General features: G+C 43.7%; 1 protein-coding gene across 1 annotated transcript in view; it reads right to left on the bottom strand.

The window, feature by feature from the left end:
* FBXO42 (F-box protein 42) overlaps positions 1-14,252 on the bottom strand; it is a 97,498-nt gene that overhangs the window by 29,279 nt on the left and 53,967 nt on the right. Inside the window, exon 4 of the mRNA XM_032300535.1 lies at positions 13,379-13,513. Coding sequence (XP_032156426.1) covers positions 13,379-13,513 — 135 coding nt within the window. The remainder of the gene's footprint in view (positions 1-13,378; positions 13,514-14,252) is intronic.

Genomic DNA, 14,252 nt, shown 5'->3' on the forward strand with positions numbered 1-14,252 from the left:
GTGTGTGTGTGTGTGTGTGTGTGTGTGTGTGTGTGTGTCGGCATCTAGCTCTGTTGCCCAGGCTGGAGTGTAGTGATATGATCTCGGCTCAATGATCCCTAACTAGTGTGTGAGTGTGTGTGTGTGTGTGTGTGTGTGTGTGTCGGCATCTAGCTCTGTTGCCCAGGCTGGAGTGCAATGGTATGATTTCAGCTCAATGATCCCTAGCTACTGTGTGTGTGTGTGTGTGTGTGTGTGTGTCGGCATCTAGCTCTGTTGCCCAGGCTGGAGTGTAGTGGTATGATCTCAGCTCAATGATCCCTAACTACTGTGTGTGTGTGTGTGAGTTGTGCCCTTAAGATTTGTTCATTTTACTATAAGTAATATATGTTCCCCCCCATACAAATTATGTCTTAATATTGTTTTTAAAAAAAGAATAGCTAAGGTAAAAGCTGGTAATTAACTGCAAACCATGTTGTATTGGTGTCACATGGCACCATCAACTACTTTAGCAAGTAAACTGAAATACCAGCAATCCATTATTGAATTAAAATTCATTGTGAGGTCTTTAAGAACCAATTTATCACATAAAATGCAACCACCCTGTAACTCACATATGTAAATCAAATAGCAAGAAACATTTTGAGGTTTGGCAGTGGGATTTCAGAAAGGTTACTAAGATGGGAGATAAGACAAATAAGGGACACATCATAAAAGCCAACAAATCAAATATGAAACTCACAACCCATAATCACTTCTAGAGAGAACTATAGAAAAGAGGAAATTGTAAGAGGCACAATTTATTTGAAAAGTAGTGTCAATTAAAGCATAGGATCGCTCATGTCTGTAATCCCAGCACTTTGGGAGGCCAAGGCCGGGGGATCACTTGAGGCTAGGAGTTCAAAACCAGTCTGGGCAATATAGTGAGATCCTGTCTCTACAGATAATAAAATAGCTGGACATGGTGGTGCATGCCTGCAGTCCTAGCTATTTGGGAGGCTGAAGCAGGAGGATCGCTTCAGCCCTGGAATAAGAGGCTGCAGTGAGCTATGATCATGCCACTGTACTCCACTCAGGCAAACAAACTAGACCCTATCTCTTACCCAAAAACAGAAAAGGAAAAATAAAAAATAAAAAGCCATAGTTCAAGAGTTCATCTCCCCGGGGAAGAATGAGAAATAGCTTCTGAGTTTTAAAACAACAAAGGAGGCCAGGTGTGGTGGCTCATGCCTGTAATCCAAGCACTTTGGGAGGCTGAGGCGGTGGATCACCTGAGGTCAGGAGTTTGAGACCAGCCTGACAAACATGGCAAAACCTGTCTCTACTAAAAATACAAAAAATTAGTTGGGCGTGGTGGTACGTGCTTGTAATCCCAGCTACTCGGGAGGCTGAGGCAGGAAAATCCCTTGAACCTGGGAGTCAGAGGTTGCAGTGGGCCAAGATCGCCTCACTGCACTCCAGCCTAGGCGACAGGGTGAGACTCCATCTCAAAATAAATAAATAAATAAGGGGAAAGGAGTCTCTCAGAATTCAAGATGATATTTATAAGTAAGTCAATAAATGACCCATCACAGCTCTTACCCACCTAGGAACGGCACACTGGTCTCTTTACAATTATCTCCTCACAGTCACAAACAATGGAAAGCTTGAGACACTGGCCTGATCCTAATTACATAGAAACTAAACAGCCAAACATTGAGCATGAGCCATGAGTTTGTCCATGGCACTACTGAGTGTCCTTGAAACCAAGAGGGTCAATTCCTGGGAAGCAGAAGTTAGAAATGACACAGGGATAGTATCTGGTGTTCCTCTCCCATTTAGGATTAGCCTTTTACAACTACATTTAAGACATAAAGTTAATCTATATAGTACTGGAGATACATAAGGAAAATGAAATTTATTGTGGTAATAAAACATGAGGTACTGTTAGGAGGAGATTACATGGACACCTGAGAATAAAGAGAAACAATGCTAGATGGTTTGAGAGTTTAACTGCATGTGGGACCCAAGAGTAAACAGAAACTGCTTGCCAAGATGGTAGGCAGACAGGATCATAGCATGTAAATTTGAAAGCTGAGAATTCTAAGGAAAGTCACTGCTTATTTTCACTGATACTACCGACTTCTGTATAAAATAAGAGAGTTTTATTTTAGAGGGTTTCAAGAAAAAAAGGCTTATGAGTTTGACCCAATGACAAGTTAAAGGATGCAGGATTTTCAACATGGAGGAGAAATAGCCAAGGACAGATATTAGTATGTTTTGGTAATAAATACATTTGGTAATTAAGGAAAGATCTGTGAGTACAACTGGATTGTCTCATTCATAAGGAAAATATCAAAACAATGAGATCACTTGTTTACAGAGAATAGATGCTTGGAGTGTATTTGAAAGGCATGTGTGTTATATTGTTATACTGTCTGATATTTAGCAGTTAATAATCATCCACTTCTTCCCCATTGGCACAGATTTGGCATTCTCATAACACATTTGCATATTACAATTTTAAATATGTACAAAGTGCATGGATGCAAAACAATGCTAAGAAGCAAAATCTAATGGCAACAAGAATATTAATACATTATTCTTTTTATTCCCTTTTTTTCCTCCTCCCTGTTCCCACTATTAATACATTATTTTTAAAAATTCCATATCCAGGCTGGGCATGGTGGCTCATGCCTGTAATCTCAGCATTTTGGGAGGCCGAGGCGAGTGAATCACTTGGGCTCAGAAGTTTGAGACCAGCCTGGCCAACAGGTCAAAACCCCATCTCTACTAAAAACATGGTGAAACCTCATCTCTACTAAAAATACAAAAATCAGCTGGGTGTGGTGGTGTGCGCCTGTAATCCTAGTTATTCAGGAGGTTAAGGCAGGAGATTCGCTTGAACCCAGGAGGCAGAGGTTGCAGTGAGCTTAGATCATGCCATTGCACTCCAGTCTCAGCAACAAGAGCGAAACTCTGTCTTTAAATAAATAATTTTTTAAAATCCACATCCAGCTATTTCAATGTTAGCATCAACATTTGGGACCTAAGCCAAAGGATGACCTGGGAAATCTTTTCCCAGAATAGACTCCACTGTCTTTTTCATTTTGTTTTGGGTTTTGTTAGAATAGATTCTACTGTCAGCTGCTCTAGTTCTACCTGGTACCAGGCATCAGTCCCAGACTCCCTTTAGACGTTTCCTGGTAATATTATCACAGACTCAGGGAAAGACAGAAGAGAACCTAAGACTAAGCTTTTTCACTAGACACAGACAGTAAGCTTCATTAATGGGACTGAGAGCCCCATATGTGTCCCTTTTAAGGTATCATTTACACTGTAAGACAAACAATGATACTCTAGACAGTTATTTCTGAACAGCTATTTCTAGACAGTTCTAGCACTGGTCTTCCTCCCTTACCAGCTTTTAAGGATACCCTGTGGTCTTCCTACTGACATCTGATATGACCAATACTTTTTCCTGCCCCTACTTCTGAAAGTAAATTAGCTTTTCTGCAAGATTACTCAGTGATTTTGGAAGATATGATTATTCTTTTAGATCTCGATTCACTGCAACCTCTGCCTCCTGGGTTCAAGCTGCACCACCATGTCTGGCTAATTTTCGTATTTTTAGTAAAGATGGGGTTTCACCATGTTGGTCAGGCTGGTCTTGAACTCTTGACCTTGTGATCCGCCTCCCTCAGTCTCCCAAAGTGCTGGGATTACAGGCCTAAGCCACCATATCTGGTCTGTTCTCCCATTTTCTAAAATGTATTACAAACAGGCTTCCATCCTTATCACTCACCTAACAAGCTCTATTAATTTAAGGGTAATTCTCAGTCTTCACATGACTGGACCTCTTTGCTGCATTCGACACAGTTGATTAATTCCTCCTTTCCTGGAAACACTTTCCTCGTATGCTGGCTTCCCAGATGCCACACTCTCCAGATGTTCTCCTACTTTACTGGGTGCTCCTTTTCAAGTCCCCTAATCTCCAGATGCTGGAGTCTCCCCGATTCAATCCTTACACCATTCTTTTTTTTGTTGTTTTTGAGACAGAAAACCATAGACATATAATGCCATTCTCATCACATCAGATCAAGAGTACGTATTGTTGGCTGGATGTGGTGGCTCATGCCTATAATCCCAGCACTTTGGGAGGCCAAGGCCAGCCTGGCCAACATAGAGAAACACTGTCTCTACTAAAGAAAATACAAAAACTAGCTAGGTGTGGTGGCACAGGCCTGTAATCCCAGCTACTTGGGAGGCTGAGGCATAAGAATCAGTTGAGCCAGGGAGGCAGAGGGTGCAGTGAGCCAAGATTGCTGCCACTGCCCCCATGACCCAATTACCTCTACCTGGTCCTGCCATTGACAAATGGGGATTATGAGGATTATAATTTGAGGTGAGATTTGGGTGGGGACACAGGGCCAGACTGTATTACTATCTAATATGCTAATGAGCCCTACATGGCTCTCTCTAGCCTGTGTGTCTCCCCTGAACTTTGGATACATACATCTCCACCTGGATGTCCTATAATCACCTCAAACTCAGTATGTTTTAAGTGGAATTTCCCATCTCTCCTACCCCTTGCCAACCTTGATCACCCAGTCTTCCTCCTCTCAGTTAATGGTAACTCAACCCTTTCAAATGCCCAGGCTAAAAACCTGAAAAGTCATCTTGAATGCTCTCTTTCTCTTTCCTACTGTACATCCAAACTATGAGCAAATCCCTTTGGCTCTATCAAATCCACCCAGTTCTCACCTTTTGCAAATACTTTACTCCAAGTGCCTATCATTTTTGGCCTAGATTATTGCTACAACCTTTTAAATGGTCCCCCTTCTTCCATACTTGTCCTCTTCTCAGAAACCTAAACAACTAGCCATTCTACTCACTGAATATGACAACGTCCTTACAACAGCCAGAAAGCCCTTGGGCCAGGCACAGTGGCTCACACCTGTAATCCCAGCACTTTAGGAGGCTGAGGAGGGCGGATCACAAGGTCAAGAGATTGAGACCTTTCCGACCAACATGATGAAACCCTGACTCTGCTAAAAAACAAAAATACAAAAATTATCGGGGTGTGGTAGCACGTGCCTGTAGTCCCAGCTACTCAGGAGGCTGAGGCAGGAGAATCACTTGAGCCAGGGAGTTGGGGGTTGCAGTGAACCAAGATCGCGCCACTGCACTCCAGCCTGGTGACAGAGCGAGACTCTGTCTTAAAAAAAAAAAAAAAAAAAAAGCAAGCCCCACATATGTGATTACCTGACCTTTCATTATCTGACCAACCTCCTCTCCTTGTGCACTCTGCTCCAGTCACAGTGCATTTCTCAATACCCCTTGACTATCCCAGGCACTCTCCCAACTCTGGGTCTTTGCACTGATTATTTTCTGTTTGGAACGTTCGTTCCTTAGATACCCACGTGGCTCACTCCTTGTACCCATCAAGTCCTTGTTCTAATGTCGCCTTGTCTCTGATCCCCCTAGTTATAATCTTACCAGCCATACTGTAGTTTCTCAATAGCACTGTCCATCCTCTAACACTGTGCTATGTATTTGTCATTTTTAATATCTGTCTTCCTGCTGAGAAACATTAAGTTTACCCGGCCCCCATGGTTCCCTGTGGAAGATACTTTTCATTTGTAATCAGTGGTAGGCAGGTAACAGCTGCCTACCTGGTATATTCCTGAGCTATGTGTATATGTAGAATACCTGTGTATTAATAAGAATCACCTGTAAAAGAGCAAATAAATAAGTGGATGAATCTCTGCTGGGGCCTTCAGTCTGGAGAGCTGTCAGCCCCTCAGGCTCTCAGTCCCCAGAATAGATCCACTCTGTTGTGCTATCTGGGTGTCTGCTTCTCAAATACCTTCAGCTTGCCTAGGTTGGGGGGGTCTCCCAACCGAACTGGTATCTCGTTATCTTCCTTCATTTGAATGTGGTCTCTTTAGGGATGAGACTCAGCCTCCCGAAGTATCAGTTATTGACTCATGTGTCCCTGGTATATAGACCAATACCAGGCACATGGTAGGCAATCCATGAATATTAGCTACAAGAACGAGTGAAGGATGAGAGAAGAATTTAACTGTACAGAAGGACTGCAGAGCCATTTATTTTTTATTTTTGTAGAAACGGGTTCTTGCTATATTGCTTAGGCTGCCCTCAAACTCAAGCCATCTTGACCTCAGGCTGGCCTGGCCTCAAGCCATCCTCCCACTCAGCCTCCCGAAGTTCTGGGATTACAGGTGTGGGCCACTGTGTCTGGCCCATGCTGTCATTTAAGGGGAGTCAAGCCCTCTGTGCCCCTCTCAGCAGGGCACAGTGGTGGCTCATGCCCGTAATCCCAGGCCGAGGTGGATAGATCACCTGAGGTCAGAAGTTTGAGACCAGCCTGGCCAACATGATAAAACCCCATCTCTACTAAAAATACACAAACTTAGCAGGGTGTGCTGGCAGGTGCCAGTAATCCCAGCTACTCGGAGGCTGAGGCAGGAGAATCGCTTGAACCTAGGAAGGGGGTTGCAGTGAGCCGAGATCATGCCACTGCACTCCAACCTGGGCAACAAGAGTAAAACTCTGTCTCAAAAAAAAAAGGAAAAAAAAAGTCAAACTCTCATAACAATGAATTAGTTGGTACCACTACTTAAATGTTTAATAGGCACCAAAAACTAAACCTCTCCCCAATATTTTTTTTTCCACTTCAGCAAATGGCCCCATCATCTACGTAGCTGTATAAACCTGAAACATAAGTCACCCTTGACTGGCCTTCTCACGCACCTATATCTAATTTATTAAGAATTCTGCCGGGCGCGGTGGCTCAAGCCTGTAATCCCAGCACTTTGGGAGGCCGAGGTGGGTGGATCACGAGGTCAAGAGATCGAGACCATCCTGGTTGACATGGTGAAACCCTGTCTCTACTAAAAATACAAAACATTAGCTGGGCATGGTGGTGCGTGCCTGTAATCCCAGCTACTCAGGAGGCTGAGGCAGGAGAATTGCCTGAACCCAGGAGGCGGAGGTTGTGGTGAGCCGAGATCGCGCCATTGCACTCCAGCCTGGGTAAACCGGGAGAAGCCCCCGGACGAAAAAAAAAAAAAAAAAAAGAATTCTTGGCCGGGCGTGGTGGCTCATGCCTGTAGTCCCAGCACTTTGGGAGGCTAAGGCGGGTGGATCACTTGAGGTCAGGGGTTCCATACCAGCCTGGCCAATATGGTAAAACCCTGTCTCTACTAAAAATACAAAAATTAGCTGGGTATGTAATCCCAACTACTTGGGAGGCTGAGACACGAGAATTGCTTGAACCTGGGAGATGGAGGCTGCGGTGAGCTGAGATTGCACCACCGCACTACAGCCTGGATGACAGAGTGAGACTCTTGTCTCAAAAAAAAAAAAAAAAAAAAAAGTCTTGTCAGTTTTTTACTGATATATGCTCATCTGAGTCTTGTCAATATTAATGGCCTTCTATCTAGTCTGGTTTACTTTCTTGCCTTTCTTCGTTTCTTAAATAGAAGCAAAATGTGCTTTAAAATGTTAATTGAAGCAGGGAGGGGCAGTGGCTCATGCCTGTAACCCCAGCACTTTGGGAGGCCAAGGCAGGAGGATCATTTGAGGCCAGAAGTTCAAGACCAGCTCAGGCAACATAGTGACACCCTAGCTCCACAAAAAAAAAAAAAGAAAAGAAAATTTCCCGATGTGGTGGGGCACACCTGTGGCCCCAGCTATGCAGGAGGCTGAGGCAGGAGGATTACTTGAGCGCAGGAGTTTGAGGCTGCAGTCAGTGCATTATGATTGCGCCACTGCCCTCCAGCTTTGGCAATGAAGCAAGATTGTCTCTTTAAAAAAAAAAAAAGTAATCCAGATGATTACTCATTAAACCTCAAAGTGTCCTGAGTCCGCACCTTAGTCTGTGAATAAGCTTGCTCCTGTCTTTATCTCAGCTCTGCAGTGCCGCTCTCTTCCTTGCTCCTTCGGCTACATCCACAAAGGTCTGCTTCATGCTCCTCTAACATGTCCTCTTCTTTGCTGCACCACACACAGGCCATTCTCACTTCCCTCCATTCCTCATTCTTTAGGTCTTAGCCAAATTAAAACAAAGTCTCCTGTTTAAAGTAGCTCTCCCCTAACAGCCTGGGCAACATAGTGAGACCCCATCTCTACAAAAAAAACACAAAATCCATTAGCCAGGCGTGGTGGTGCACACTTGTAGTCCCAGCTACTCAGAAGGCTAAGGCAGGAGGTAGAGGCTACAGTGAGCCGAATGTGCCACTGCACTCCAGCCTGGATGACAGAGTGAGACCTTACCTCAAAAAAAAAAAAAAAAAAGCCAAGGAGCGGGCTTTTCCCTTATTCTATACTTCATTCTGTTTGTTTCCTTCATAATTTATAATTTACTTGCTTTTTGTTTCTTTCCCATTACAATATAAGCTCCATGAGGGCAGGGGCCACAAAAGCAGGTGTAAACGGGAGGAGGTGGTGCCTCACTGGAAATGTCTGAGAAGTGCTAGCTGTGGGTCTCTTCTAGCTGCAAGATCTGTCATCCCTACACTCACAACTGACAGCACCACCCTACCACCAACATCACTCTTCCTCCAGATGGAGCATTTCTAACATTTTGAAAGAAACTAAAGACGAGATTTCACTGGCAAATCACACTAATTCCAATCTAACTGGTATAGATGGAATTGTGTCCTCCACCAAATCCGTATGTTGAAGCTCTAACCGCCAAAGTGATGCTATGGTGGAGATAAAGCCTTTGGAAGACAATTAGGTTTAGATGAGGTCATGAGGGTAGGCCCTCATTATAAGATTAATCCCCTTATAAGAAGCACAAGAGACACCAAAGCTCACTCTCTGCGACATGAGAACACACTAAGAAGGTAGCAGTCTGCAAACCAGGAGCTGGATGATAGTCCTCACTAGAAGCCAACCAGGCGGACACTCCCATCTTGAATTTCCAGCCTCCAGAACTGTGAGAAATAAATTTCTGTTGTTTAAGCTACCCAGTCTATGGTATCTTATTATGGCACCCTGAGCTGACTAAGACACCAACCAATAGGAGAATGCTCTAGACTCATTTGCCACATAACCAAATACACATGTAAAAAGACATCTAATGCAGCAGTATTCTCTATCAGGACTCTGCTCCCAACCAAAAGTGTCTCACTGCTTGCTTGATGCTCTTACTTCTCCAACAGCTACACTTTTGAAGACTGAACACTGTTAAAGCAATTATCACCATCCTGTACATACTCTAATGTTAGAAGACCACCTCACAACTGACAGCACTCTCCCCTCAGTCACCCTCCAACTGGATGCACAAAATGAATGAGTCAGGTACACCAAGATTTATAAACAATTATGTTTTATTCAGAAAGGCTACTGACATTTCAGTTAGGAAGTGATTTTGATTGGGACTCGATAGCATACAGAAACACTGTCTCAGGGCATCTTGCATGGGGTTTCTGCCTAAATGAGAATCTCATAGGACTATTTTATTATTTTATTTTGAGACAGTGTCACTCTGTTACCCAGGCTGGAGTGTGGTGGCGCAATCTTGGCTCATTGCAACCTCCGACTGCCTGGCTTGAGTGATTCTCATGCTTCGGCCTCCTGAGTAGCTGAGGATACAGGCGCATGCCACCATGCCCAGCTAATTTTTTGTCTTTTTAGTAGAGATGGAGTTTCATTACATTAGCCAGGCTGGCCTGAAACTCTTGGCCTCAAGTGAACCTCTCAGCTCAGCCCCCCAAAGCGCTAGGATTATAGGCATGAGCCACCAAGCCTGGCCTATTTTTTATTTCTTGAAACAGGGTCTCCCTCTTTCGCTCAGGCTAGAGTGAAGTGGAGCAATCATCACCCAGTACAGCCTTGAACTCCTGGGCTCAAGCAATCCTCCCACCTCAACCTTCCAAGTAGCCAGGACTACAGGCACATGCCAACATGCCCAGCTAAATTTTTAACTGTTTTGTAGAGACAGGATCTCACCATGTTACCCAGGATGGTCTCAAATTCCTGGCCTCAAGAGATCCTTCCGTCTCAGCCTCCTAAGTGTTAGGATTACAGGCGTGAGACACTGTGCCCAGCTAGGACTGTTTTTTTTTTTTTTGAGACGGAGTCTCGCTGTGTCACTCAGGCTGGAATGCAATAGCATGATCTCAGCTCACTGTAACCTCTGCCTCCCAGGTTCAAGAGATCCTCCGTCCTGCCTCAGCCTCCTGAGTAGCTGGGATTACAGGCACATGCCACTGCGCCCAGGTAATTTTTGTATTTTCAGTAGAGACGAGGTTTCACCATGTTGGTCAGGCTGGTCTCAAACTCCTGACCTCGTGATCCACCCACCTCAGACTCCCAAGTGTTGGGATTACAGGCGTGAGCCACCACGCCCGGCTCCAGCCAGGACTCTTCATTAAACAATTGTTTTTTATTATAAGTAGGCATTTCAAAAAGCTCAGGTTTTCCTCCTTCTAAAACCAGTCTCTAATTGCAGATTAGGGTGAGAGAATAATTAGATTCTTTCAGACACTTTTGTTAGAAAATTTAAACATTAAGGAGCTTATATGTTTTATCAAAGGGAATATCCCAAATGCTCTATTTGTAAAAATTCATATTCCATAGAGAATGTAAATAATTAAAACAGTTATTTCTCAAACATTTCTGCTTTGGGAATTTCAAAGAATATTCTTTTTTCTTTTTTTTTTTTTGAGACACGGTCTCACTCTCCCCTAGGCTTGTATCTGTGGGTTCAAGCAACCCTTTTTCCTCACCCTCCAAGTATCTTGGACTATAGATGCATACCACCATGCCTGATTAACTTTTTTATTTTTATTTTTGTAGAGATGGGGATCTCACCATGTAGCCCAGGCTGGTCTCGAACTCCTGGCCTCAAGGGATCCTCTTGCCTTGGCCTCCCAAAGTGCTGGAATCATAGGCGTTAGGCACTTCATCTGGCTACAAAGCAGTCTTTAAACGTGATGATTTTTTTTAAAAAAGTCTTACATCCACATTACAGGGAGAAATAAGCAGAGTAGTTGGCAAAGGCTATGAAGGTCCCAAAACCAGAGCTCCATTTTCACAAGAAAGAGCACCACCCATGCTAAATTATCAAAGGCATAAAGCTTGGTTACAAAATAAAGACAGTAATAGTATTTTGTGACTGAAACTATCAAAGCTCCTCTGAAATGAGACCTGTACAAAATCCCAAGCATGGTGGCAACAGGACGCTTATGCTGAGATCTTCTACATTTTAGAATCTGTAACTCAGTTGAGACTGCAGTAAGCCATAACCGTGCCATTGCACTCCAGCCTGGGTGACAAAGCAAGATCCTGTCTCAAAGAAACAATACAAAACAAAACAGAAGATGTAACTCCAAATATTAATTTGCAGTAAGTACAATATGGTACAAAGGGCTAGAAAAGGTGATCCTCCAAAGTACAAAATTCTCACAGCCCTAAAATAGTTCTAGCCTTCAAAATTTTTATATGATTACCTTTTCTTTATTATTCCAACAGCTTTTGTGGGTTTTTTTTTTTTTGAGATGGAGTCCTGCTCTGTCGCCCAGGTTGAAGTGCAACCTCCACCTCCTGGCTTCATGTGATTTTCCTGCCTCAGCCTCTCAAGTAGCTGGGATTACAGACACCCATCACGATGCCTGGCTAATTTTTGTATTTTTAGTAGAGACAAGGTTTCATAATGTTGGCCATGCTGGTCTCAAACTCTGCTGGGATTACAGGTGTGAGCCAGGGGGCCCAGAGTGCGTGCGTGTGTGCGTGTGTGCGCGTGTGTGTGTGTGTGTGTGTGGTTTTTGTTTTTTTTTTAAATGGCACAAACAGCCTTTATTGGTTGCAAAAGGAAGTGGAAGAGGAGGGGATATAATAGCTCCTCCTCCTGGAGTGGCACCTGCAGACTGGACCACCACCCTTCAAATGCCAATAATTTAAATAAAGAGCTTCATCTACACAAAGTCCAGCTCCACCCATGGCATCCAGTCAGTGGGCTCCTCCTATATTTGCCTAATGCAGGGAAAAGGAACAGGAACCTAAGCTTTAGGGAAGCAAAATGCAGCTTCTTCTCATAAATAGGTTTAAGCCCCTGGCCTAGACATTCACTGGTTCTAGAAAGGGAAACATAAACTAGCCTTCTCAGCCTATTTAAAAATAGTCATTTAGTCCTACTTCACATTTCTGCTAAAGAGGTGCAGTAACGTATTCACAGTTACACCGAGAATTGGTGACTATGCCAGGAGATGAAACTCATGTCCCCTCACTCTTACTCCAGTGCCCTTCCTAACATACCACGATGCCTCCTATCTGGTAATCAAAGTAGTAAGGCAAGGCCTAAATAAATAAGGAACTTGCCCAAGGGAAACCCAAGTGTCCTTAGTCCTAAGAATGAGTCCTAATATTAAAAAGCCCAATGAAGAATGTTTGGGAAAAGCTTCCCAACAAACCTAGCAGAAAACTTTATACTCAGTGGACTCGACTTCTCTATCACACCAACCCCCTCCAATCTATGCCTCTTCAAACTGCCCTCCTAATGAGTACAAAAACCACTGTTTTCATTTTTCCCCCAGGAGAGGTAGGTCAAAACGAAGAAAATAGGGCTGGGTGAGGTGGCTCATGCCTGTAATCCCAGCACTTTGGGAAGCCGAGGTGGGCAGATCACCTGAGATCAGGAGCTCAAGACCAGCCTGGCCAGAATGGTGAAACCCTCTACTAAAAATACAAAAATTAGCCAGGTGTGGTGGCAGGCACCTGTAATCTCAGCTACTCAGGAAGCTGAAGCAGGAGAACTGCTTGAACCCAGGAGGCCGAGGTTTCAGTGAGCTGAGATCACACCATCGCACTCCAGCCTGAGCAAGAAAGCGAGACTTTGTCTCAAAAAAAAAAAAAGAATCTAGTTTCTTTCTGCCAGATTTCTGGCATAGTGGAACTGGGCAGGAATGTACCTACTGTGGAATCTTCCCACACCCCTGGGTTGTTAAGAGTAACTAGCAGAGACATGTCCCATACACTACCCAAATACCTGAGCTGGCAACAACAAAAGATATTCAGAGACCTTAGCCCTGGGACAATAGCTTCTGTCAGTCAACTGTGTTCTCACGACTGTGTTTCTGTTCTCACTTCAACCTCATACCAAATGATATATCACACCTGTATGAGTATACTTGAGGAAACCATGCAAATGAATTTACACAGCAGTACAGCAATTTTGGCAGGGCACCATTACTAATGATAACTATAATTTAACAAAAAACAAAGACTTACACAAGCTTATTACTATTATCATTTACACTGCAGATTAAACTTAGGACCTGAGTCCCAGTTACCTATACCTGAGACCAACACCAAAAAGATCAGGTAGAGTTTCCATACCAAGGGAGTTACCTTGTAAGGAGGCAAAGATCAGCATTTCATCTCTTACCAGAAGCCAAAGGTCGGATCCACTCTTTGCTGTTTAGGTCAAGTCTCCAGAGGTCATTGAAAGCAGCATTGCAGCTGCTCTGGGTACAGCCTCCAAACACATACATAGACTGATTAGCATCATAATAGCATGCGCCTAGAAAGAAAATACACAAATAACTGCTGTTAAAATTCTAAGGCCCGGCCGGTCACGGTGGCTCACGCCTGTAATCCCAGCACTTTGGAAGGCCAAGGCGGGTGGATCACAAGGTCAAGAGATCGAGACCATCCTGGTCAACATGGTGAAACCCCATCTCTACTAAAAATACAAAAAATTAGCTGGGCATGGTGGCGCGTGCCTGTCATCCCAGCTACTCAGGAGGCTGAGGCAGGAGAATTGCCTGAACCCAGGAGGCAGAGGTTGCGGTGAGCCGAGATCGCGCCATTGCACTCCACCCTGGGTAACAAGAGCGAAACTCCGTCTAAAAAAAAAAAAATTCTAAGGCCTTTCCAACATTTTAACCATAACCCCTATTTTTCAAAGCTCATCTATTTTACCCATTCAGCAATTTTGTTAACAAATACCAAATTTCTATAACCAGCCTCCTGTCTTCAGGTGGGTCAATATCATGTTATCCTTTAAAACAAAGCCCAGAGAAAAGCTAATTTCTGAGCACATTAAGCAAGTTGACAATGATGTAACAGTGTAAGTTTAGCAAGAACACATAATAATTCAGATTAAAGGTGCTCAAATGAGGAAAGTTTCAGCACAGCTGCATAATTAATCTACATCTGTATCATAATACTCTAGAGCTAGGCAAACATAGTGCCCACACAGGTACTATGTCCTCCTATTCCTTTCCTCTAGTCCTCCATTGTTTTTGTTTTCAAATTAA

The sequence above is a fragment of the Sapajus apella genome, unplaced genomic scaffold, assembly GCF_009761245.1.
Source record: "Sapajus apella isolate SASKATOON/1434 unplaced genomic scaffold, GSC_monkey_1.0 scaffold43, whole genome shotgun sequence".
NCBI lineage: Eukaryota > Metazoa > Chordata > Mammalia > Primates > Cebidae > Sapajus > Sapajus apella.